Here is a 27,861-nt window from a genome sequence, read left to right as displayed (position 1 = left end):
TAACATAAATTGTCAATCATCATAGTAAAAGAAGTGTAATACCAAGCGAATAACAAACCCAGAGGAAAAAAACTTGGAAATAAGTTGCGGGATTAGAAACATTATTACTCTTTCTAATACTCCAAATTTGGCAATAAAGTTTTATAGAATTATCAGAATAATAAAATACCAACATAAGATGTCTGAAGAAGAAAAGACTTACAGTTGTATGATGAATTGCATAAGATGCAACAAAGCTGCCAGTTGCTCTATTTTCTTCAGCTTGACTTGACTTCTATTGTTGTTTTCTTTAGTTCTCTGTTACAAAACCACTGGCTTCTAATCAGCGGGGAAACCTATTGCCTGAAATTAAAGCTCCATTTTTTCTCAGACAGATGTTCTTCTTCCAAACAAAAGGAGCCTAAATGCAAATGTAAACACATTCTAAGCGTTTTCCAGTTGAATTCCTCCTTGTCAGCCATCAATATTACAAGGGACATCGTCAAACAAAAGCCTCCTTCCAACTAACAGCATCACCATAATTGTTGAAACCATGACAACTAAGTTTGCAATACTACTATGCTATATATGTTCACTCTCTAGTCCTAAAGACTCTGCCACTTCAAGATCAACAGGCAGTACATCAGGCCAGGTACCGGAACAAATTTGGGTTCTCCTTGTCTCTTTCCAGATAGTCCCGAGTGATCAGATCTTCAACCCGCTTCTTGATTGCCTTGAAATCAGGCTGCACAAGCACATAGCACATCAATAAACTCTGCTCACAAGAAACAATAACCCAGACAAGTCCATCAAAGTTCATTACGGTATAAAGCTCTTCCCAACATTTCTACCCCGAACTAGCAGCTTAGCCCACAAGAAGTCCTCTTTTATGCTCAAAACTAATTGCTCAACTAATACTAACCACCATTGAGCATCAATATCTGCGTGGTTAGTATGCAATGATGGTGAAGAATCTTTGGCTGAATTACTACACCAATGAAAAACTTGAGCAATTCTAAGGAATACAAAGAAAACCTTCACATTTCAAATTGTAACATGGACTATCCTTTCTTCTTGAAATATTACAGATCGACTTTCTATTATAATAAAGTTAAAAGTCATCTCGGAGCCAAATTATTTTTCAAGTAGTCATTAAATAAACCAAAATTCCTAATTTGCCCACTTTCAAATATTAATAAAACAAAAAAGAATGCATCTGATTGACAATAATAATAATATCAACAACTAATTTACTCATAAGAATGCAAATAGTACTAATAACATCAATTTAGCTTGATTAGGATTTCAGCCATCCTATTGACTAGGTTTCTTATATGTGCAGTGTTCTAAAAAGCACTAGGCACTAGTCGGGCGCAAAACTGGGCCTAGGCGGAGTGCTGTTTTTTTTTTTTTTTTTTTTAAGTTTTTAATGTAATTTCATGTTATTTTCAGACAAATCAAAGTTAAAAGGACAAATAAAACTTATATATATATAAATCAGAAACTTATATATATTTATATATATAAATATATATATAAACAATATTTATATAAAACATTTTGGTAAAACATTTCTGCTGACGCCCAAGGCAGCAAGTAGCAACGCTTGCTGCTTTCTTATTGCTTACTGGAGCCTGAGGAAGATGAGAGAGAGAACCAAAAACTAGAAAGTGGAATGATGGTCGGTGGCGTGTGACGAGAAAGGCTAAGACAGAAATGGAAAGCAGCAACAGCGACTCCACAAGAGACGGCGGTAGCGTGCAACGAGAGAGGCTGAGACAGAAATGGCAAGCGGCGATGGCGACTCCGCAAGAGACGGTCGGCGATGGTACGCGAGAGAGAGAGAAGGGGTAAGGGGAAACAAAAAACCTAACATACAAAATGGATTAGACGACCGATTAGGCCATAATGGCCCAGGCGGTTTATGCGGCTAGGCGACCGCCTTGGCCGACTAAGCGCAGCCTGGTACCGATTAGCTGGGCCGGTGCCTAAGGGGGCCAATTAGGCCATAATCACGGCGGCCGTCTAGGCCGATTTTTAGATCACTAATATGTGTAAGAGAAACTATGGAAATTGATTTCATGAAGGGAAGGAGTGGGGGCCTGGGGGTTGTTATGTCAATGTGATGAGGAGGATGCAAGTGACCGGTGGTCAGGGTGAGGAAAGGATTTTGCTGGTGATGTCAGAGAGGTACTTTAAGGCATCTGATAGAAATGATGATTAAGATCCCAAAGCTGAGTTGCCGGTTGATGATTGGCAAGGGAGTTGTCAGAGTGGTGTTTTGATGGGAAAGTGTATTTGTTGGATGCAGAAAAGCTAGAGGGTGGTGGATTACTGGTTGCTTGCTGAATGGTGGTTTACAGAGAAATGCTAGAGGTGGTCCACTGCAAAGAGGTTGCCTCGTGGAAAGCTGAGAAGAGATCTGTGTTCAAGTGGGTGAGGCGGAAATTCAATGCTTTGAACACCAAATCAAGTGTTTGGTTAAATAATAGAAGAATAGATATCTGAAATTTCCTACATTGCATTCATTTTAATTTTTTGTTTGTATTCACATATGTAGCACTGACATACCTTAAACATGCGGCTTAACTGCTCAACGCATTCCATGACTAGTTGTTGATGACCCAGAACTTTCCGACTCTTCATTATGCGTACAATTGAGGCATCAATAGCATAACGCCTATCCTTGTCAACATCTTCAACCACCCTCTTCCTTTCATCCAATGGTGGGAGAGGAATCTGATTGAACAAATTAAAGTTTAACGTCATCTAAATGCATCAAACAGGGGAGAGTGGAGGGAAGGCAACAGGAAATAGCAGATAGAGAGTGTGTGTCTAACCCTGATCCTCCTCATTCTGTCAGTGAATTTAGAGTTGAACTCGAAGGAATCATTTGGGGTGACAGCTTTTGTTGTCAGTTCTTTATTAAGAATTTTGTACTTGGCACATGATAGAGACTGGAGCAATCTTACTAAATCATCATCGGCCAAATTCAATTGGGTCTTGATTTCTGAATAGCTTAGTTTATCTGAACTATTGAATAGCAAAAGAGCTGCAGCCTGAAAACAGCCAAAAAGTTTTTAAGGGCATTCGAATCCATGAGGTGTGCATATGGGAGGATGCCATAAATGTAAATCACCTGATAAGTTCCCACAATCAGCTCTATAGTTTTTGCTTCAAACTTGCCATTTATGTTGCAAGTACCCAATGAATAAATCCATGTGAGCTTTCTGTGTTTTGTTTTAGTTTGATAGAATTCCTTGAAAACCTCAACACACTTAACCTAGAGAGATGGGCAGGAAATAAGTTAGAAACATCTTAATTCAACAGTACATGTGATGTTCCCCCTAATAAGAATACGGTGGTGGTGGTAGTAAGCATTACCATCTCCACAGGCAGACTAAGATCAGAGGATTTATAACTTGGCCAGAATCCAGTGGTAAGGACAGTAACAGTCAAATCAATACCAGGATTTACATGTTGGTTTTTGCTAAGATATTCCTCAAAATGGTTCTGATTTTCCCTAGCCAATGTTAAATCAGTAACCTGGATGAAGAAAATAAAAAGAAAAAGAGAAAAGGAATCAGTAAAAACACCAATTACATGCAAAGAAAGAGAAATTATATTTGAGCAGTCAACACAGACCATTCCCTCCATCTTTGAGGTGAATTGTCCTCCACATTGTTGCTTCAACTTTGTAAGGATAAGTCTTTCATGGTCATCATTAGCACTCTTATCAAAAAGCAGACGACGAGATAGCTTTTTCCTGCCAGCAAACAATTCCAGAAATAAGTGCTAAATCACCTGCTTGAGAAAGCATGAGAGGAGGAGGTAATTACAACAACAATATAGCAAGCCTAGGGCTCTGTTTGTTTATAAGTAAAATAGCTTCTGAGGAAATATTTTACCCATTTTCTAGTGTTTGGATGAAAAAAAACATGAAAAATATTTTTATGCCTCAAAAAGAGGAAAATGGCATACCCATTCAAAATCCGTAAGTCATTTTCCTATTTATACTAAAACTAGTAAATTACCTTCTTCCCACCAAAATGTATTTACATACCAATATATACACATAATGCATATGCATATACATACATACAAACATGCACACATGTATATCATGAGAGGAGGTAATTAACTTTAAAAAAAATGCCCCCTGTTAGATCTTAAGGATCTGACGAGAATTCTCGAGAGAATTCAATAGAACAGGGGTAGAGAGAGAGAATGATCAACGGAGAGAGAGAGAGAGTTGACAGAAAATTAGAGGGAGAAATTCAGAATTGAATTAATGAATCTTCTCATAACTTCCAAGGATGAGATCAGTTTATACTTAATAGTGATTTCCCCAAGTCTCATGGGAATCCTTTCCTGCCCAAAGTCATAACTGCCAAAGTACAGTTACACATAGCATGCTCTAAGTACAAGGCATATCAGCCTATAACTACCTCCCTTATTCACATGTACAGTGCATTAAGCAGGCACATGACAATTACCCTCCCCTTGAAAAATTTCTTGTTCTCAAGAAATGTAGAGTAGTTTAGCAACCCTAGGGAATTGTTTGAGCAAATCTGGTAGATAGTCCCACATATTGTTGTCTGAGTGGAGGTTGGACCATTTCACTAGCACCTAAGTAATGGGGGCTCCCTGTTTGTAAATGACCCTCTTATCTAGTATGGCCATCGGCTCCACTATAGGGTTGTTGTCACCAATGCCCAATGGTAGGTTGGGGCTCATTGCATGCTCCCCTACAAACTTTTTGAGTAACAACACGTGGAACACCGAATGAATTTGGGTATTCGCTAGTAATTGAAGCTTATAGGCCACATTTCCTAATTTGGCTATAATGGGAAAAGGTCCATAGTACCTCAGGCTCAGTTTTGAAAGAGGACATAAAGTCATAGCCTTAAGGTATGAAGGTCTTAGCTTCAAGTAGACCTCCTCCCCCACTGTAAATACCCTTTCATTTCTCCCTTTATCCACGTCATTCGATTTTGGGCAGTGGCTAATTCTTTTCTGAGTTGCTATAAGACCTCCTATCTTTGTTGGAGGTGGGCATCCACTACTACTACATTGGTAGTACCTTGGATGGCCGGTAGGAGGGGCGGTTTGTAGCCAACCAAGGCTTCAAAGGATGACATCCAGATAGAGCTAGGATGGCTTGAATTGTACCACCATTGGGCTAAAGAGAGCCATTTGTGCCAGCCTTTAGGGTGTAGGAAGCATAGCCACCTTAGGTAGGTCTCCAAACAATGATTGACTCTCTCAGTTTGCCCATCGATTTGGGGGTTGTAGGCTAAAGGCATGCTTAGCTTAGCCCCTAAAGATTTCAACAGTGCTTGCCAAAGGAGACTGGTGAACACCTTGAGATCACGTGGTAAATGTTTTGTATCCCTGAATGTCGTCCGAGAGCGGATTCATGTAGTGTCTACAATATTTTCTCCTTAAGTGTCTTACATACCCCCATTATTATTCTTCCTTGATTTCTAATCAAACCATTCTTTAGTGTATACCCCATTTTACTTGAGGGCTCCAGAATTAGCTGCTCCAACAGACCCTTAACTTGCTCGTCCAACTCATAACTTGCAACAACCTCCTCATACCAATCTGGCACCAGAACAATAGTAGTTGTAGAAGCCCCTTCTTCCTAACACCTTAACAACACATCGGTCGCAATATTCTCCTTCCCTTTCTTGTACTATATGATGTAATCTAACCCCATTAGCTTGGTCATCCCCTTTTTTTTTTTGTAAGGGGGTGTTTGGCTGAGCGTTTTTAATGTAGCTTAAAAGCTACTTATCTTTTAAGTTATCTAAAACTTAAAAGTTAGATAGCGTTTAAGTTGATAACGTGTTCGGATAAATGTATTCTTAAGCTATCCATTAATAGTTATATGTTTGGTTTGAAAGAGTTGATAAGCTATTAGAACTTGACAAAAAGACGAAAATAAACATGTTGAATAATGCAAATAAAATTAATAAAAATATTAATTTTTAATAAAAATGTTAACATATATTAATTCAATATATGTTTAACATATATTATATATATTATATACATTATTATATATGTATATTAATTCAATATATATGTGATATATATATAAAACAGTAAATAGAAACGCAGGGCGACAGCAAGAGGTAGGGATGTTCGCAGTGCGGTTTGGTCGGTCTGAATCATTTTCAGCAAGCCAAACCGCTAGTGCGATTTTTCGACCAAATCAGACCGCGGTCTGGTTTGGGTTTGGTGCGGTTTACCGCGGTTTGAAATGCTATTTAAAATCACTAGAAAAGATATTTAAAAATGGTAAATAAAGACACAAATATTGGTAAATAAAGACACAAATATTGGTAAATAAAGACAATTAAATGTAAATAAATAGGAGCAAAAAAATAAAGACAAAATAGTGTAAAAAATAAATAGGATGGGTTGCCAATTATTAGATTTTTATAATAATAATTTTTATTATTATTTTTTTGGGCGGTTCGGTTTAAAACCGAACCGCAAACTGTCCAAACTGCAAACCACGCGGTTTGGACAAAATCCAAACCGTTTTCGACCGTCAAAAAAAAAAACCGATCGGATCGGTTTGGTTCGGTTTGGTTTGGCCGGTTTCCGCGGTGCACCGGTTTTTTTGAACACCCCTAGCAAGAGGAGGCAGTAATGAAGGCAACAGAGGCAACGGATGATGGGCTAGGGCGACGGTGGGGGCGAAAGCAACGGCGACGGTGGCGGCCAGAGAAGGGTTTGGCAACGGGAGGGATCAGAGATTGCAGAGGGTTGAAGAAGGATATAGGTTGGAAATTGGTGTTTTGTTTGAGGGTAAATAGGTAATTTACTCCGTCAACGCATAAAAGAAGCTGGCAACATTTTGGAAAAGCTTGGGGGGAAGCTTTTTCCAAACACTATTGGTTTTAGTGTTTAAACTGTATAGCTTTTAAATTTTTTGGTGTTGCCAAAAGCTTAACAAAAGAAGCTTGACAGCTTATAAGCTAAACTAATAGCTTATAATCGGTCAAACCGCTCAGCCAAACACCCTCTTATTGTGGTCTATCTTGATCACAAATTTTTGTTGCAACAGAAACTTTAGGATTTTGTGGTCTGTCTTGATCACAAATTAGTCCCCTTCCAAGTAATGCCTCCACTTATTGACCACAATTAGGACAACCAAAACTCATTCTCATGAATGCTCAAGCTTGCGTGTTTGAGGACCAGTGCTTGACTGATGAACGCTAGGGGTATTCCTTCTTGCATTAGAACAGCCCCAATACCTGTGCCACATGCATCAGTCTTCATTACAAAGGTCTTAGTAAAATCTGGTAACCCCAACACCAGGGCCTCACTCATAGCTTTCTTCAATTGCTCAAAGGTTGTCTCAACCTTGGGGCCCCACTTGAAACCTTCCTTCTTCAGTAATTGTGAGTGGCCTGCTTATCACCCCATAATCCTTCACAAACCTTCTATAATAGTCAATTAGGCCCAAGAATCCCCTCAAGGCCTTAAGGGTAGTAGGCCTTGGCCATGAGATCATGGCTACTACCTTCCTTGGATCAGTGCTTACACCATTACTCGAAGTAATATACCCCAGGTACTCCACTTGCCCTTGTGCAAAGGCAATTTTTGGCCTGTTGATATACAATCGATTGATTCAGAGGATCTCAAATGTAGTCCTTAGGTGTGTAAGGCGTTGCTCAAAGGTCTAGCTATACACGAGTATGTCATAAAAAAGAAGAGGATAAAGTTCTTTAGGTAGGGCTCAAATATCTGGTTCATCAAGGATTGAAATGTAGATGAGGCATTGGTAAGACCAAAGGGTACTACCAAGAATTCGTGATGGCCCTAGTGGGTTCGGAAGGCAGTTTTTGGTATGTCTTGTGCCTTCATTTTGACTTGGTGATAGCTCGATCGGAGGTCAAGTTTAAAAAAAATAGTAGCATGTTTCAACTCATCCAATAGGTCCTCAATGAAGGGAATAGGGAATTTGTCTTTAACTATCATGGCATTTAATTGGCAGTAGTCCACACAAAAACGCCATGATCCTTCTTTCTTTTTGACCAACACAAGGGATGCAAAGGGACTATGGCTTGGTCGAATCAGGGATTTCTATTTTTGTCTTTTGGTTGGGGGGGATAACGGTATGCTCTAGCATTGATAGGCTCTGTGTTAGGTTTCAGGTTAATAGAATGATCGAGGGTCCTATGAGGGGGTAAGGAATTAGGTTCCACAAAAAGATCCTCAAATTCAACTAAAAGTATATTAAGAAGGTCAAGTTGTTTTACCTCCAATTCAACTTGGGGCAGGTTGCTGACAATTAGCATGAGGTCATTCCCCAGCTCTTAGCCTTCTTCTTCCACTCCTTCCATGGCCTGGATGGAAAACAGTAGGGCCATCTGAGTCATCTTTTGTTTGAACATCTTTTGTAATTGTCTCCCCGTAATCATTTTACATAGCCCCATCTCCTTACTGCCTGAGGATCATTTTCTTACCTTCCTTCTCAAATGTCACCTCCATCTTGTTGAAGTCAAAATAGATTGGACTTACATGCTTCATCCAATCCACCCACAAACGACATGACATCCTCCTAACTTGAGTAACCATAGGTCAGCCTCAAATTCCTCCCCCTGCATCTCCCAACAGAACCTACGTAGGCTAACCATCTCATCACTTTGTTACCATCAGCCACCATAATTATTAGGGGTTGAGTATTAACCAAGGTGCACTTCAATCTCCGAGTTGTCCCTTCATCTAGAAAGTTATGGGTGCTTCCACTATCAATCAAGATCCTCAATGTGCAATCCTCTACCTTTCCTTCCACCTCGATTATCTTACTATTAGCCAGCCCTCTCAATGCATGCAATGATATTTCTCTATTATCTTCCTCTGCTCCTTCATGCACATTAGTTGTTTCCTCCTCTCCCGCTTCATCTCCTTCCTCCCCTTCTAGTAGAAGCAATTGCTTCTTGCATTAGTGGCCCAAAAAATACTTGTCCCCACACCAGGAACAGAGCCCGGCCTACCTCCTCTTCTCTATCACCTTCCCTCCTTGAGTATTAGGAGCCGGTAGTGCCAAACTCGTAACTCCATGCACCCCTCTACTTACTTCCTTACCAAAGCCCTTACCCCCTGGTGGCAGCACATTGTGAACTCCACTCTTAACCAACAACCTTTGCTTCTTTAATAGGGCTTCTACTGTTAACTCAAGTAACCTTGCACTTTCTGCTGCATATTTGTGAGTCTTAGGTTGTAAAACCTTCACCATTGGTCTCAATTCTTCATTCAAGCCGCTTATGAAGCTTGAGACGAAGTAAGCTTCAGTGAGGTGGGGGTTATGGTTCAACATGAGTGCCTTCAATTCTTCAAACTTGAGTTGGTACTCTAACACAGGTCCCTCATGTCTAATCTTGTTGAATTCCTCCACTATGTCCACCAGACCTTGATTCCTTTGCAAATTCGGCCCACTGATAGCCCTCTTTCACCTTGGACCACCCTTGGTACCAGCATCTCCTGCATCGTTGAGGAAGGAAGGTTGCAACTAAGGCCACCCTTTATTGACTAGGACTCCATACCATTCAAACATCATCTCGCACCTTCTAATCCACCACTTGGGGCTCATCCCATCAAAGATTGGGATATCTAGCCTTGGCATGGGGAATCTAGATTGGTTGTGCACCACTGGCACTTCTTGCCTACGCCCCATTACATTCTCCTCTACCTCCATTGGATCATCTCCAATTTTGAAGGTTCCAAGTGCCCTCTGGTTCATCCCGTGTCTGGGTAGAATCGGGTCAAATCTCTACCTAGGAGGAAAGTCAGGAGAGAGTCTTACCGAATTATGCCTGGCAAACCTCACCATGAACCCTTGCAATTGCTCCTTGATCTGGCCTCCTCACGAATCTGAGAAACCGCTCCGTCCAGCTTTCAATCTATTGAAATGATTGCCTCGTGGTTTTGATTAGATCCGATCTCCAACTAATCCACGCAAGCTTGCAAGTCGCCCACTGTTGAGCCGAACTGTTGCAGTTGTGACTCCAAATTCTTTATCTAAGCTCCCTCAACCATCGAGTCGAATTCACAATGAACCACCTTGGCCTAGGATGAGCTCTGATACCAAAATTGTCAGATCTTAAGGATCTAATGAGAATCCTTGAGAGAATTCTGTAGACCAGGGGTAGAGAGAGAATGATTGGGGGGGGGGGGGGGAGTTGACAGAAAATTGGAGGGAGAAATTCAAAATTGAATTAATGAATCTTCTCATAACTTCCAAGGGTGAGATCAATTTATATTTATACTGATTTCCCCAAGTCTCATGGGAATCCTTTCATGCCCAAAGTCATCGCCACCAAAGTATAGGTACACATAGCATGCTCTAAGTGCAAGGCATATCAGCCTATAACTACCTCCCTTATCCACGTATACAGTGCATTAAGCAAGCACATGACAGCCCCTTGCAAGAAAACATAAGAAACATAAAAGAAGCTAACTGACCTATAGAACTCGGCGAAAAGGTCTTTATCACCAATATAAGCAAGCAACTTCACTACCTGCAGAAATGAATTAGGATTAGCAGAATAATTCCACGCAAAGGAGGAAATTTAAATGAAGAAACAAGAAAGCTACTTTATCTAATCTGTCCTCAATGGCCTCATCACTCAATTTTTCACTCCCGCCCTTCTTGAGGATGTTGTCACAAAAGGAAGCCAGTAGCTCAGCACTTGAACAGCCAGAAACTTGTTTGTTACAGAAAATCTCAAAAGCCTCTTTCAGGGCCTAGGGAAGAAGCAATGAAAGTTAACTTTATGGGCAAAATAAAATAAAGAAAAAGAAAAAACCCAATTCATCATCTCTTCAGAACATACCTTGTGAAAGAGGGAGTGATTTGCAAAACAACAATCCACATATGCTATGTACTTATCGTGCAGATCAATAACTTTTCTGACAAAAACCTGAATGTGGAGAATTAAAATGAAATCAGTGGCATTATTAGGAAGTTACATCCGAGATAATGCTCCTAAATATTCGAAGCATTCAAAGCTAGAGATAAGGCCGAATATCTCTCCTATTAGTTAGCTGGTTATTTCTATTTTGCAGATAGATTGTTAAAAGTCATTTGTACTAGATTAGGAGTATTAATGTGAGAGAAATGTAAGGGATTTATTTTATGTATAAATTCTTCTAGAAGAATATATTTCTAGAAGGCTGACCGGTTCTGTTTTAACTACCTTTTAGGGGCAGTCGGTCAGGATAGTTATTCCGCCTCTATAGCCTATAAATAGGGGTTGGAAGGTAGGCTTTGTGATCAGCTTTCATTGTGATTTTTATTCTATCTTGTGCGAGTATGTACTGTGTCAAAGAGGGTATATCTTACTGGTATCAACTCTATATAGCTTTCAAATTTTATGGGCTGTGAGAGAGTTGGGTTTATAGGGCACATGTAATCGTGTATCATCATTCAAAGATAGTGGAGAAAGCTAAGGGCAAAGCCAATCTAGATATAGGTCTCATTTGAGACTGAACCAGGATAAGTTTTGTGTTTTCTTTACTGTTCTTGATGCATTCCTTGTATCTTCTCTATTATATTGTGAGATTGAGAGATTGATCGGGTGTGTGTTGAGGATTGAGTGATCATATTAAGGGGTGAGATCTAGGTTAACATAGATAATTTGTAAACTTAAATAGATTAGATTTTGTACTTATAGATAGATTAGACTTGTACATTAGGTAGGACTTCTATCTCCTAATCATGTATATATTGAGCACTACCAAATGAAACCGAGGATTATTCTCTTCTCTCAATTAATTCTACATGGTATCAAAGCTGAGTTTTGATTCACTCCCAAGCCTCTTCTGATAAACCACTACTCGCCCTTCCTCCTGTAGTGTTTTTCTCCTTTCAGCCACTTGTTTTTTTCACTACTCGTCAACATGGCCGGCAAGAGTCCTCAATCATTCAAAATTATCCATTTACCCACCAACAATCAAGGAGTTATTGACAATAATATGTTCACTATCATTGGATATAAATTGAATGGGCAGAACTACCTATAATGGTCTCAATCGGTCTTGATGTTCATATGTGGGAAGGGTGTCACAACCCTAGGGTTGTGATAAGAATTGGGGGAAGAAATCAGAATTGAAGGAAGGGGAAAAACAGTAGAAAGAGAGAGATATTGAGAGAAAGGGGGGAGAAACGAGAAAGAGATTTGAGAGAAATCTTAGAGAGAGAATGAGAGTTTTATTAATCAATTCAAGCATGCCTTCCATCCTCTCTAGTTGCGGCTTATATAGCCTCATAGCATTGCACATGCACCTATGTGCAGTTACTACAATGACTAACAGAAAGAAGAAAGGAAATTGCCCCCACGGGCATAGCCCAGAGGTTGAGGACGAGCACGAGTTGCTCCCAAAGAGGCCTTGGACTATAGACTGCTATATAGTCAGTTATAAGTCCCGTGTTCGAACCTCGGTCCTGGATTCCATGATTTAACCCTCCCGCAAAAATCTTGGGGCTGAGCTGCGGGGGCCCCCGGGGTGAGGGATTTCACCTTTTTGCTCCCAAAGAAGAAAGGAAATTACAAAGTATAGTAATGCATGTAAGCTAAATACTATTATATTTCCTACTCTATCCTTGGGGATCCTCGGGATCATGACAATTCCCCCCTCCTTGAGAAAGTTCTTGTCCTCAAGAACTTCAACAATTGGTCACTGCTCTTACCCAATACCAACTCTCTCAATCTGTTTCATTTCTCTTTCCATCTTTCTCCTTCTAGGCTTCTTCATCTTCATTCTTAGGTTTCCAAGATCAATTTCAAGCCTAAGTTGACCCAAAACTTCCATAGGGAAAACTTCATCGAGTTCAAGCCCAAAACAACCACTCCCGATAATAATTATCCAATCAAGCTTGGTCTCCCATCTATGAACATAATCAACAACTTCCGGACAAACATACTTAGTAGTTGAAACTTGGAGTCCAACGTAAAGACTATCCATGTTCGTGACCTCCATTAGTAGTTCATTATTGTCGAATACAAGCAAGGGTGGCAGATCTACATTCATAGTTGTAGTTATTGTCTTCCTTTTAAACCCACAGCCATGCTTTGTTGTAGAAATATCAACAGCATCCTCAAAATGCAGCAATGGAGGATTGTAGACTTGCCATGGATACTCATACCAAGGCTGTTTGTGAGCATTAGGATTAGGAGCTGCTACAACTTCAATTCCAGCCAACGATTCATCCCTCAATGCAATAGACAACAACTTAGATTTGCCAATGGAAGTAAAAAACAGCATAGCAGTGGGAGTCTTATTCTCTTCGATAACACCTTTGACTTCTTCAGCTACCTCCCTTAGCTTTTCCCCAGCTACCATTGGCTTCCAAAATTCCCCACCACTTTGAATCTGTTGTAGGTGGAGAGAACTACCTTCAGAGTCATAACTCGTAGAAGATTTCCCTTGAATGAAAGAGAAATTAACATCTCTCTTTTCTGCGAGTGTGACCAGCCAACCCTTCTTAGACACATCCAAATGTATTAACTCTTCCCTTGGCTGCAAAACAACCTTAATTGTTTCCATGTCGGCAGTCCAGCAACCTCTTCTTCTTTGTGTATGCTGGATTTTTCCTCTATATGAACTTCTTTTTCAAAAATATTCAATGATACCTTTGCATCTGCTGTCCTATCCATCTAATTGTTACCAATTCCCTTTGGATAATGCCATTCACCACCCATACCATTTCCGATATTGTAGTCATCCTTCTTGTTATTGCTGTTGAAATCAAAATACTTCCTTTTTAGCCCAAAATCTAAAGTAAGCAATGAATCGTTCTTCCATAATCTTGACTTCTCCTTCGGCAGCTTCGTTTTAAGGAAGTATTCTTTACTAAAACTTCCATGATAATCCTCAAATAATTCTACCAAGAAACTGTAATGATACTTCTTAGTAAGTATCATTGCAAACTCCTACAATTGTTCATGTAGCATCCGACCGAATTCCTTGCTCGATTCATGTACCATACTCCTTGTTCCCTTGTCCAATTGGTTGATCCCCTTCTCCAACTTCTTTTCCGATGCATAAGGCTTCTGGCCAAACTTCCCCTGATGTCTACCTTCGGCTAAAAATGTAGCATCCTTCTACTGCAAGTTAGGCTCCCATGGTCTCATGCAGGCTTTGCCCATATGGTAGAAATCTCACGAGTTAGACAAACCATAGGCCAAGAAATCGAAGCGCTGTCCATCCTGAATCCCCACACTTCCTTTATGTAATTGCATCACCCAATCACCTCTAAAATTCATCCAATAAGTGGCAAATTGCAGCCACTGTTATGCTTCAAGGTCAAGTCTATTGTAACAGCTGAAAAAATCGCACACTTACAACGACTTGATTGACCTTCTAGAGTCCTCTAGATTGTCTAACTGCCAGCCGAGAATCACAATCGAAATCACAGCAATTGAGAATCACTAAAACTGCTCTAGGAATCACCTTCAAATTCCGAATAGAGATCACAGCCAATAATCGATCGAAATGCACCCTAGACAGCCTAGACTGCTTGCTGTCAATTTCCGATCAACCTTGTTTCCTTTTGACTTAAATCTCAAACATGGAAAATCCACTGCTCGATTACTTCAGCAGGGTTCACCACACTTCCACTGCTCTACCACACTTTCGCCACTCAATGGCTGAGGCTCACTAGCTTAGGACTACCTTCAAAACTCCACTCCCAACTGCTACGAGCCTTGCTGGAATTAGATACCGGAATTGTCGCACTTCTTAGCCGAGACCCAGACCTATTCTGCCACCTTCAGAGCCACCAAGAACTGGTCGGAGGACTCGCCTGACCTACTTCCCCTCCCAACAAGTGTCGAAATTCACCGCCCTAGGGTGGGTTAGGGTTGTGATAGGAATTGGGGGAAGAAGTCAGAATTGAAAAGGAAAAATAGTAGAAAGAGGGAGAGAGATTGAGAGAAAGGGGGGAGAAACAAGAGAGAAACGAGAGGGAGATTTGAGAGAAATCTTAGAGAGAGAATGAGATTTTCATTAATCAATTCAAGCATGTCTTCCATCCTCTCTAGCTGTGGCTTATATAGCCTCACAACATTGCACGTCCACCCATGTGTAGTTACAACAATAACTATAACTGCCTATAACTAGGGGTGTCAAAAAATATCCGAAAACCGGTGAATCGGACCAAACCGTGCTTTTTGGATTGGTTTTATGGTTCAATAGTTAGGTTTTGGTTCTAAAAAATTAAGAACCGATATATTTGGTTTGGTTACTGGGTTTTTTTTTTTTCAAACCGTGGTTCGAATTGAACCGGAACCAATATTATACTTATATATATTATAATTTTTTGGGTATATATATATATACATACACATAAATAGTATAACTTCCTAGGAAACTAGCGAGATTCATGAACTCTTTTATTTCTAGGCTTTTATGCACTATTGCTATACTAAATGGTCGATGTAATCTCATTTAATGAGGTAGTCTATGAATTATTTTGTTCTACTTTTACTTCAAGACTTGAAGCATTAATGAAGTTATGGGCTTATTTTAATTAACAAATTTGTTTGTAATTTCATATTTTGCAAAAATGTTCAGAAGCTAAATGTTAATTGGATAGAACTAAAACCGAACCAAAACCGATCCGGTGTGACAGATTGGTCATAGTTTGGTTTTATATATGTAATGATTCGGTTACTGTTCTTATTTTTTCGAAACCGTTAAAAATGGTTCGGTTACTGAATTCTTATAGAACCGGACAATTCCGAACCGTTGACACCCCTACCTATAATCAAAACAATTAGCTATAACAGAAAGAAGAAAAGAAATTACAAAGTATAGTAATGCATGTAAGCTAAATACTATTATATTTCCTACTCTATCCTTGGGGATCCTCGGGGTTATGACAAAGGGGAAGGACGATTACTTAATCGAAGCAACAACCAAACCAAAGGAAGAAGATCCTACATATCGGAGTTGGAAAGCTAAGAATAATATGGTAATGTCCTAGCTTATAAATTCTATGGTGAATGATATAGGAGAGAATTTTCTTTTATATGATACAACCCAAGATATTTGGGAGGCTGCTAGAGAAGCCTATTCACATTTTGAAAACACCCTTGAATTGTTTGAGATTGAAAGCTTGCTTAACGATCTCAAACAAGGTGAATCTCATGTGACTCAATATTTCAATTCCTTCAACAAATATTGGCTGCAACTAGATAAGTTTGATAACATTGAATGAAAGTGCACAGAAGATTTTGCAAAGTACAAAAAGATTGTGGAACAAAAGAGGTTGTATAAATTCTTAATAGGCTTGAACAAGAGCCTAGATGGTGTTAAAGGAAGGATACTCAGTACAAAACCTCTGCCAAGTATCCAAGAAGCTTTTTCTGAGGTTCGAAGAGAAGAAAGCAGGTTGAAGATCATGCTTAAACCTGCAACATCTAATCTAGAACAGTCAGCACTAGTCACCCGAAGTGCTCCACAGAATTTCAAACCGAGGAAAGGATGACCATGGTGTGATCGTTGTCACAAAGCAGGACATACCAAGGATACTTGTTGGGAGATACACGGCAAACCCCCAGATTGGAAGCCAGCACATGAGAGAATGAGTAAGAGCAACCTAGTATCTATGGAGGAGCCCACTGCAGCCACGGCACCAATATTGTTTAGTAAGGAACAGATGGAATGGCTGCAAACCATGTTTGGAAAGACTCAAATCAATCAGTCCTCTACTATAGAATCAGGATTTATAACCCACAAAGGTACTTTTCTACATGCCCTTATCACTAAGAGAGATTTATCTAATGTTTGGATAATTGATTCAGGGGCCTCAGATCACATGACGGGACAAATCAATCCCCTATCCAATTTCCAGCCATGTAACAAAAATTGGACCGTAAGGGTGGCAGATGGCTCACTGTTAAGGGTTGTGGGAACCGGATCCATTGCTCTCTCTAAGGATATTGTGCTGAAATAAGTTCTTTTGGTGCCTAATCTGGATTGCACTCTATTATCTATCAGTAAATTGACATTTGATTTAGATTGTATTGCTAAGTTCTCAAAGAATGTATGTGAATTTCAGAAACGGACTTCGAGGAAGATGATTAGCAGTGCTGAGTCAGGATTGGGGCTCTATCTTCTTACAAAGACCAACTCTAGAGGCAACCTAGTTCAGTCCAACACTTATTCAACAGTTCTTTCTGTTTGTTTCTCTATTTCTTCTACTACTTATGATAGTGTAATCATGTTATGGCACTATAGACTAGGTCATCCAAACTTTGTTTATCTTAGGAAATTATTCCCATCATTGTTTAAGAGTCAAGATCCACATAAATTGCATTGTGAAATTTGTCAATACTCTAAATTGTCATTTGATAAGAGCAGGTGAGGGCAACCAAGTAATAGCCTATTAGTAGAAGGGGGTAACATTGTAATAAAGGATATAAGCGGTTAGAAGTATAGAAGTATGTAGAAACTCGGTAGTTAGCTGCATGCATGTATTTCAAATGTTAGCGCCACTCCTTGAGGAGGGTATATAAGCCAACACATGCTACTAGAGTAGCATGTCTTTGAATACAATTGGATCATAAATTCATAATTCCTCTCTCTTATTCTCTCGATTCTCTCTCTTTCTCTCTCTCTTTCACGGTAATTCCTTCTCTTTCGGTTCACAATTCCCGCGCAATTCATTATGAATTACGGGAGAGTCCATTGTCAGAATAGAGATTTGACAAGCATGTTAGGAATAACTATCCTAGTCAAAATTATACTTCTTCACATCCTTTTTCATTGATTCATAGTGATGTATGGGGACCTTCTCGAATTAAAAACATCACGGGTTCTCGTTGGTTTGTTTCATTTATTGATGACCATACCTGACTTATATGGGTATTTCTTATGAAAAAAAAATCAAAAGTTGGCCCTATCTTTCAAATGTCTCATTCTATGGTGGAAAGACAATTCAATGCCAAAATTCAAATCCTAAGAACAAATAATACCAAGGAATATTTTTCTTCAATCCTTGGAACCTATCTTTCAAACCATGGCATTATACACCAAAGTTCGTGTGTAGATACACCCCAACAAAACGGTGTAACCGAAAGAAAAAATCGGCATATCCTAGAAGTGGCTCGATCCTTGTTGTTTTCCACCAATGTTCCTAAACATTTTTTGGGTGAAGCCATTATCACGGCCACTTACCTCATTAATAGATTGCCCTCACATATTCTAGACCATCAAACACTGAGCCACACCCTCCTCAAATCCTATCCTCACGTTCGGATTTTGTCGCATATTCCCCTTAAAATCTTTGGATGTACTGTGTTTGTTCATGTACACCAACAATTTCAAAGCAAACTCGACCCTAAATCCCTTAAATGCATCTTCATTGGCTATTCTCCTCATCAAAAAGGTTACAAGTGCTACTCTCCCAAGCATAAGTGAATTTTTTAACTCCATGGATGTAACCTTCTTCGAACACTAACCCTATTATCCCAAAACTACTATTTAGGGGGAGATCCATTCCTACAATTCTAAAGAATATCAGTTTTGGGAAACTCTTGCAAGCCTGAGCCCTCAAACTCAGCAACACACTAATCCTATGCAGCCTAAACAGCAAATTGATCCTATGCAATCTATGCAACTAGAACCTACCCATCAGCGGCCTAACCAATTGGACCCTGCTCCTACAAGTCCTTTCATTAGTCCTTAGCCTTCTACCAAAGAATTTCAGGTTTATTCTCGGAGGAAGTCTCAACAGGAGAAAGAACACCACTCCTGCTCTCGAATTGAGCAAGATACTAACCCTAATATTCTCCTAAGTGATAGTGTTGAAAAGCTTGGGAAAGTTTGGATAGTACACCTACTGATGAAAGCATTGATTGGACTATCGCATTACGAAAGAGAGTAAAATCATGCACTCAGCACCTAATACACAACTACATATCCTACAAGGATCTTTCATCAAAGTTTTGTGTATTTTTATCCAATTTGAATAAAGTGCAGGTGCCAAACACAATTAGAGAAGCCTTTCAACAACCACAGTGGAAACAAGCCGTTCTTGATGAAATGAATGCCTTAGAGAAAAATGGAACATGGGACATAACCACACTACCTCCTAAAAAGCAAAATGTTGGTTGCAAATGGATATTTACAATTAAGTATAAGATGGGCAAATTGACCGTTTCAAAGCTTGGCTAGTAGCAAAAGGGTGTCACGAACCTAGGGTTCGTGATAGGTTAAAAGAGGATTGGAAGGAATTGAGGGAGGGCATTAAGAGAGAACAGTATAGAGAAGAAGATTTAGGGGAAAAACGAGAGAAAGAGAGGGAGATTTGAGAGAAGTCTTAGAGAGAAATGAGAATTAAGAATTCATTCAATTCAAGCATGCCTTCCATCCTCTCTAGTTGTGGCTTATATAGCCTCACAGCATTGCACATACACCCATGTGTAGTTATAGCAGTAACTATAACTGTCTATAGCCAAAACAAATAGCTATAACAGAAAGAAGAAAGGAAATTAAAAAGTATAGTAATGCATAAAAGCTAAATGCTATTATATTTATTACTCTATCCTTGGGGATCCTCGGGGTCATGACAAAGGGTTCACTCAATCCTATGGTATTGATTACCAAAAGACTTTTGCCCTAGTGGCAAAGTTGAATACCATCCGGATCCTATTGTCTCTAGCTGCAAATCTAGATTGGCCTCTTCACCAACTAGATGTGAAGAATGCATTTTCAAATGGGACTCTAAAAGAAGAAGTCTAGATGGAAATCCATCATGACTTTGAAACCAATCACACGAGAGATAAAGTGTGCAAACTCAAACGATCTCTCTATGGACTCAAGCAACCACCTAGAGCTTGGTTTGAGAGATTTACAAGGGCAATCAAACAATAAGGATACAATCAAAGTCAGGCTGATCACACATTGTTTATCAAGCATACATTGGGAGGTAAATTGACCATTCTTAATAGTATATGCGGATGACATTATTGCTATCGGAAATGACAAGCCTAAAATAAATAATCTCAAGGGAATGCTTGCAAGGGAATTTGAAATCAAGGATTTAGGAAATCTAAGGTACTTCTTAGGTATGGAAGTTGCAAGATCAAAAGAAGGCATCTCGGTATCCCAAAAAAAGTATACTCTAGACCTACTAAAAGAAACCGGAATTTTGGGTTGCAAACCGGCTGACACACCTATGGATTCAACTACAAAGTTAGATCTTGGCAAAGAAAGTGCACTGGTTGATAAAGAAAGATATCAAAGATTGGTGAGAAAGTTAATATACTTATCCCATACACGACCGGATATAAGCTTCTCAATAAGTTGTGTGAGTCAATTTATGAATGATCCTAGAGAAGTCCATATGAAGGCTATCTACTGCATCTTAAAGTATTTGAAATTGACTCCTGGCAAAAGCTTGATGTTCTAGAAAACAAACAATCGAGGAATAGAAGTGTATAGTGATGCTGATTGGGGTGGTCCAATTTGTGATAAGAGGTCAACATCCAAGTATTACTCATTTGTTTGGGGGAATTTAGTCACTTGGCGCAGCAAAAAACAGTATGTGGTCTCTAGGAGTAGCACAGAGGCTGAATTTAGAGCTATGGCTTAAGGGTTTTGTGAAGGAATATGGTTGAGGAGAATATTTCAAGAACTACAAGTGGTTGTCCCTAAACCAGTACAAATGTTATGTGACAATCAATCTGCCATCAGCATTGCGAAGAATTCGGTCCATCATGATCGAACAAAACATGTTAAAATAGACCGGCATTTTATTAAAGAGAAGTAGGAAGAAGGGATGTTTCAGCTGGTCTACACTCCTATTAATAATCAAGTGGCGGATATCCTAACTAAAGCTCTACTGAAAAGAATTTTTTATGAATTGAGCTCCAAGTTAGGTTTGAACAACATTTTTTCAGCCCATGCTTGAGGGGGAGTGTGGAGAATTAAAATGAAATTAGTGGCATTATCAGGAAATTACATCCGAGATAATGCTCCTAAATATTCAGAGCATTTAAAGCTAGAGATAAGGCCAAATATCTCTCCTATTAGTTAGCTGGTTATTTCTATTTTGCAGATAGATAATTTGTAAATTTAAATGGATTAGATTTTGTACTTATAGATAGATTAGACTTGTACATTAGGTAGGACTTCTATCTCCTAATCATGTATATATTGAGCACTATCAAATGAAACTGAGGATTATTCTCTTCTCTCAATTAATTCTACACTGAATAAGAGATGAACCCATTAGTTTCATTGTTTTACAACTGCAACTAAATCAGTGACATAATGTATTAGCTATGAAGGCTTTACCTGCTCCTGTGCACCAACAGCATTCTCTGACTGCGAAAAATAACTGTTAGTACTTGACTAAGGCAATCTATAACGAAGATCAGCTTAAAGTTGCCAAGAAATATACAAGAAATTCTATTACTGTTAGTCCTTTAGCATTCATTCCTTTTCATTTATCACTTCCCACCTTGTATCTAACAGGAACAAGGATAATTACTGATAACGGGGAAAGATGTAGGACTCTAACCTTGTTCCTTGCCACATCTTCAGCCTGTTGGACCAAGGCTGTACCTTCAGCAGTAACATGCTGCATCAAGAGACCCACACCAAGTGTCGGTGAGGAGGAGGAGTCAATGACAATGATATCCAGAAGGCTTCTTTTGCTCAATAATAATATCAAAAAAGAAAATAATAAGGAATAAGATGAAGAATAAATAGAAAGAGACCTGTTTAAATATATTTGCAATTGGATCCAAGCCTTTGGTAATTTTACAGAATAGTCTATACATCCTATTGAGATCCGTCACCTAAGATGAGGAGAAAAAGATCAAAGAATCATGTATGGCTTTATTCCACGTAACGGTATCCATATTTCTATACAAAAAAGAATCAATGAAATTCCAAACGATACCTTATCGTCTCTAAGCAATGCATGGCATCCAGAGTGCTCCTTTTCAAGCAGTTGGGTGCTGTATACCACCAACAACTCATTTTGCACTTTCTACATAAAGGTAAAGAAGTTTATTGAATATCAACAACATCCGATACAAAGAACAAGATCAAAAAGAGAAAGAGAATGGGGAGACTAAAAGTAATTGACAGATGTCACAAATAAATTTCTGTGAAAAAAAATGTGGAACCCTTACTGAAGTTTTCCATCCAAAAGGTGAAATAATAAAGAATTTAATTCATTTTCTTTGATAAGTGAAAAGAAAAAAGAGGCTCACAACCATGAATTATTGTTTTTTTATATAAGTTTGTCATGATGTATCTAATGTTTTACAGTCAATGTTATAACAGAATATTTAAGTATAAAGAAATATTTATCATCCATTCTGAAAATTAGTAAGCATATGGCCATAAGTTCATCAAGATTTGCATCCCTTATTAAATTTTAGGCTTGATTTATAACAATGATAATCATCTGTAAACTAAACATTTGTCTCCATATGTCAGACTTTTAGAATGATGTATAACAACTATAACACCACGAAACCGTAATCTGAATGGATGGGGTTGGCTAGATGTATTTTAGTTAACCAATCATCTATATCCATAACCATATCTGTAGTAAAGTTATTACATCCCATGTCACGCCTAGCCTAAGAAGTTTTCACCATTTTTTTGTCTTCCTTCACATGTTGTAAACTTCTTCTATTTCATCCACTTTTCTCAGTGCATCCATTAGTTATTATTTTCACATTTTGAAATCATCTTAATCACCCACCGTGTATCGTATCTCCAATAAGCGCCACTCTCAACACGATTATGAATATGCTCTTTTTTAGTTTTGTCTTCTATTTTAAGGGCACACATTTACCTTAACATCTTCCTCTCAATTACATTCATATTTTGCTCATTTGCTACTTAGATACCCAACATTTTGTGTCATAGAAGAAAACTAGTATTATAGCCATCCACATGCAAATGAAGACATCAAATTAACTGTAACAATAACCACCAACTGACATCTAATACAATACAAGATCAAGAATCTACCTCAGCCAACTTATGCTCGCTGCTTGAGTGCAGATAATGGGACACTCTATCCCTCTCCTTTTTCAAGCATTCCTCAGCCTGTTGTTTGAATGAAAGTATCAAATTCCATCCAAATTAAATCTTAGTTAGCAAACTGTATAAATGTTCTTATTTTTTTTTCACCTTCAACATGTAATCAGGACAAGTATCTTCAACGATCCAATTTGATGCTTTCCGAGAATAATAAGCAGCAGAGTCTTTAAGCATGTCAACTTCAAAGTCGTTTTCATAATATTCCATGTGTCCCATTCCAATTTCAACAAATATATCAATAACATTCTTCAATAAAGCTCTGTCAATTTGTTCTCCCTCCCGTTCTTGGTCAATCTGATCCAACAGCATTTGATCAAATGTCAATTGACTATTGATCGGGAAAAAAAAATGAACCATACTCCATTCTTGAGGCAGGGAACTTACTAGTGCAATAACTGCGTCTCGGACTTTACTTTTCAACTCCTGGTAAACCTGAATTTCAAATAAACAAGCAGAAAAATAATCATGAGTATAAAAACGCATATGGGATTGTGCGCCGGGGGGGGGGGGGGGGGGGGTTGCAACATGATGGCATAATGTAACTTTGGCAAAACTGAGCCACTGTAACTTGAGAATTACAAATCACTAAAATGTGACAAATGGTAGAATATAGCTTGAACTCCTGACAAACCAGTTCACGAAAGCAAGTGAGTCCAACTTCATTGAGACCAGGAAGTGACCTCCTTGCTATGAAATAGCGATCAAGGTAATGGAAGAACCGTGAAAGCCACCTGACCATAACCTTGTGATTTGCCCATCTTCTTACGAGCTCCCTTAACATATATTCATCATGCTTTTCTTTTAAGCATGGAAGCACCTAATAAAGAAAGCAATTCAATATTTAGTTACAAAAGCAAGGATGGTCTATGTTGGAAAACCGCAAAAATCTTTTGTTCCCTAAAACCAATCATGGGACTAATTTATGTAGCTGCATTTTTTGATAAGTAATAGGCAGATAGTTTCTAAGTTAAATTTTTCCCTCAATAAGAACCGAAAAAAAAGAAAATTCGGGCCTAATATAAAGAAGATAACTGTCAAAAGAATTAAATATGGAGAAGCACCATACGCATATAACCACACTACTGTTATCCCAGTTACTTTTCATCCTAGTATGCAGATAACTGACTTTTATCATAACATGTGTTTAATTTGTATTACGAGATAGCATCATGTCATAATTTCTGTTACAGTAAAGCAACAATATGGTGTGCATAAGAATCACCATTCTGAATTAACTAAAGTAATGATCCATAAATTCCCTCACCATTGCATTAATATATTCCTCGAAAGCCTCTTTGTATTTATCGTAGAGCTGCTGAGAATAGTCATGAGGGGGCTTCTGGGTGCACATGTTGTATATGGTGCTGTAATAATAATTAAGGAGATTTCACTTATAAAACGCAAAAGGAATCTTTCATCCTTCTACCTTTTCTCCTCGATTGCATTATTAAAAGGATCAACTATAAAAAAACAGTGCATGTCTATCAGCAAAACTAATAAATAAATATAAAGATAAAGGATACGTGTATAGCATCATGTAGTCCTCGGAGCTGAACTGTGATTCTGGCAAACCTTCTAGAATTTTCTTCAACTTTGTGATTCCCCTCTGCATGAAGTCCCATCCTTCATCTAACTCAATAGTCTTGTGATAATTCATTGTCAAACCAATCAAGTCAAACTAAAATCTGCAATAAAAGTATTGGAACATCAAACATCCAATTAAAAAGTGCACAATATAATATAACAGACATCTCTGATAATATGACGAGCTTTCCCCTTTTTCATTTTTCTATTTTTCCTTCAGGGAGCCTGTGCCAACCTATAGCTAAAGACCACAAAGGTGGTGCATTAGATGCACTATTAATCAAAAAAAAATGTCACTGCTCAAGGTAATATAAATCCCTAGTTCTGTGCAACAATAACTGTAAGCGTGGATACTAGCATGTTAATAGCATCAGCAACTTTGTATGTATTCTAAATTGACGAAGAAACAATAAATGACCATTTCAACCTATTTCTATATTTAGTAATAGCATACACAGACGAGGTGCACACAAAATCTTGCAATAAGGCAAAACCATTAACCATAATTTTAATTACCCTAAATTGGCTATACAGACACGTAACCAGAGCCCAACACCCATGGTAAGCACATACTGACAATTTCAATACATATGAAGCACAAGAGGTGACTCCTAAACCTAATTTCTACCCACTGAATTCACATACCATCTAACTTTATGTTCATAAAAATAAACAAAAACCCGTAATTTGTAATATATTCGATATTAAGCCTGCACACATACTTGATACACATTCAATGCAACTTAGCACAGGTAAAGATAGATGCACGTAAACATTACAAAACATGCACAAATAACAAGACGTGCTCACGAATCAATGCAATATGGCATTTCAAATTCACGGGCTCCTGTTGTGCAGGAGCCCAAGTCGTGGAGAGTAGTTAAGACCCCAGAAAACAATTGATTGCAGAAAAGATTCCAGAGATTGAGACTAAAATCAATAATCAGTTCTGGAAACGCAGAGAAACCCTAACCCTATAGATGGCAATGGAGCGACCTGATGATTGGTCTGTCTACAAGTATTGCATATTTACTTAAAGTGCACACAGGCAAGCTGGGTATAAAATATAGCAATATATACGGCTGCACCCATTAACCACACTTTAAATTGCCCTAATCTGGCCATTCAGGCACACAACAAGAGGCCAATGGTCATAGTAAGTCAGCACTGACAATTTCAATACATATGAAATGCGAAAAACAACTCCCAAACCTAGTTTCTACCCGCCGAATTCACGATCAACTGCTAACTAGAAGTTCGTAAGAAGAGTAAAAAACACATAATTCGTAATATAGTGGAGAGCGAGCTGCGTACATACTTGATGCACGGACAGCGAATCATAGCACGCAAGTAGAGATTAGAAAACACGCATACCACAAGATAGTGCTCTCGAATCAGTGTAATTCGGCGTTGCAAGTAATGGAGTTAGTTACCCGGTTGAGTGGACAGTGCGAAGAAACCTAACCTCGTCTATCGCAATTGCAGGAGGGCAGTCTACGACGAAGGGGAAGGGGAAGAGGCGAAGAGAGATAGGCCCGCAGTCTACGATGTGGACTTATGATGTTTACCCCCTGGGGGAGGGCGGTGCCATAGACCGTGGTTTTTTAAATCTGCTTTCTTTTTCTGATTTTGTTTTTTTAATCATTGAAATGTACGAACTTGGGTGAAATTGTTGTTTGTTATCCATTACGATGCTCTTCTTTTTTTTTTTTTTTAACTATATTTTGTTAATATTAAGTGTTAAGGATATATAGAGAGAGAGAAGAGTATATTTTTATTAAAAATTGGAATTTATTATTTTTTAACATTCTTCTAATTTTTTTACTAGTTTAAAATATACCTTGTGAATTTTATTTTTTGACTCATCCCTGGTTTTTTGCCTTCTTTTGTATTTATAAATATTTTTGTAATGCTTGAGTAAATGTTATTAATATGTGTGACTGTTAACAAATATGATTTTGTGTACTTAATGTTTTTAATAAATGCATTAAATAGGGATATATAAATTTTAAGTACAAATTAAGCACTTTAAATTATAATTAAATTATATTGACACATTTTGAGATTAGGTTAAATTATAAGGGAACTATTTTTATTTTAATAAGTTATAACGAGTTAAAATGTAATTAGATAATTTATCTCTTTGTTTTTTTTATCTCTTGTATTATTTCTTAATTATAGATAAATATATATATGTATATATAATGTCTGTAGTTAGTTGTTATTAGTCAACCACTAAAGTCCAACATCTATGTGATTCAGCCATAAACCCTAACGATGTTCGAATTTTTAAATGATAGTATGTTATCGTATAATTATTAATATATATATATATAAATAAATAAATAATTAAATTTTTGAAGGATGACGATAGAGTAGAAGCGGATAAGACAAAACTCAATAATCGTCAGCTATATTTCTTCAAAATAGGAGGAATTTAGATAACGGTATTTCTTCCATCACTTAATGATATGGTTAAATTCAATTTAAATTAAAATCATATTAGTTGTATATATATTTTTTAAAATAACTCAAAATAAAGAAAAAAAAAAATTGGGAGGGACAGGGATTGACAAAAACTGGTATATTGATGCCAAGCATAGAAAATAAATGGGACATGGTAGTGATTTATTTATCAATTATATTTTTTATTTTATTTAATTTGTTTGCCAATCCACCAACCTCAATGTCAATAAATTTATTTTTAACATGATATATTGTATTTTATTCAATTTAGACGTTGATTTGTACATTGCATGAATTTTCTAATTAGATAACTATTTATAAAAAATAATACAAAACTAATATTATTATAATTTTTTCTAACTAATAATCACTATTTAAAAAATCGGACCGGATCGGCCAGTCGGACTAGTTTAACCAGAAACTAGTGGCCTATTCGGTCTGATTTGACATAAAAATTCAAATCTTCTTCAACTTGGTCAAAGTCCGGTCGAACCGGTGAACCGAGAACTGAGTTGACCCCAATTTTTTTCACTCTCTTACTTATTTTTAAATTCTTAATTATTAATTAATTCTTTAATAACATATATAACAATTATATATAAAATATTACTTGTATATTAGTTAATAATAGCATCTCTCATAATAATATATATTTAATATATATTATTTAATTATAAAATATATATATGACATCATCTGGTTAGACAACTCTGGTCTAACCGGTCGGATCAACTG

General features: G+C 37.9%; 1 protein-coding gene across 5 annotated transcripts; it reads right to left on the bottom strand.

The window, feature by feature from the left end:
- Window positions 1-73: 73 nt before the first annotated feature.
- Window positions 74-26,271, bottom strand: LOC127810145 (cullin-1-like). 5 transcript variants are annotated; one of them, XM_052349446.1, is made up of 20 exons: window positions 26,126-26,271; window positions 24,600-24,761; window positions 24,341-24,440; window positions 23,708-23,893; window positions 23,461-23,508; window positions 23,167-23,370; window positions 23,005-23,082; window positions 21,917-22,006; window positions 21,732-21,812; window positions 21,533-21,592; window positions 21,307-21,336; window positions 10,836-10,922; window positions 10,597-10,746; window positions 10,465-10,520; window positions 3,625-3,745; window positions 3,364-3,525; window positions 3,119-3,262; window positions 2,820-3,038; window positions 2,551-2,718; window positions 74-724 (listed from the first exon to the last, which is right to left on the bottom strand). In XM_052349446.1, exons 2-20 carry the CDS (start codon window positions 24,731-24,733, stop codon window positions 623-625), a joined length of 2,220 nt encoding a protein of 739 aa, XP_052205406.1. In that variant the 5' UTR covers window positions 24,734-24,761; window positions 26,126-26,271; the 3' UTR covers window positions 74-622. The 5 variants fall into 5 exon arrangements, with proteins under 5 accessions (XP_052205406.1, XP_052205397.1, XP_052205390.1 ...); XM_052349437.1 differs by having other exon boundaries at window positions 26,094-26,253; XM_052349430.1 differs by having other exon boundaries at window positions 26,035-26,229.
- Window positions 26,272-27,861: the final 1,590 nt, after the last annotated feature.

This window comes from Diospyros lotus, chromosome 1 (genome assembly GCF_014633365.1).
Source record: "Diospyros lotus cultivar Yz01 chromosome 1, ASM1463336v1, whole genome shotgun sequence".
Taxonomy (NCBI): domain Eukaryota; kingdom Viridiplantae; phylum Streptophyta; class Magnoliopsida; order Ericales; family Ebenaceae; genus Diospyros; species Diospyros lotus.
This window is presented reverse-complemented; position numbering and strand designations above follow the sequence as displayed.

Bases quoted from the DNA above. Each gene is read 5' to 3' on its own strand.
- LOC127810145 (XM_052349446.1), bottom strand. From the start codon at position 24,733: ATGAATTATCACAAGACTATTGAGTTAGATGAAGGATGGGACTTCATG. The intron at 23,371-23,460 runs GTAAGTTCCCTG...CTGTTGGATCAG, and splicing joins GAGACGCAGTTATTGCACTA to ATTGACCAAGAACGGGAGGG. The intron at 3,526-3,624 runs GTCTGTGTTGAC...TTCTTCATCCAG, and splicing joins CCTCAAAGATGGAGGGAATG to GTTACTGATTTAACATTGGC.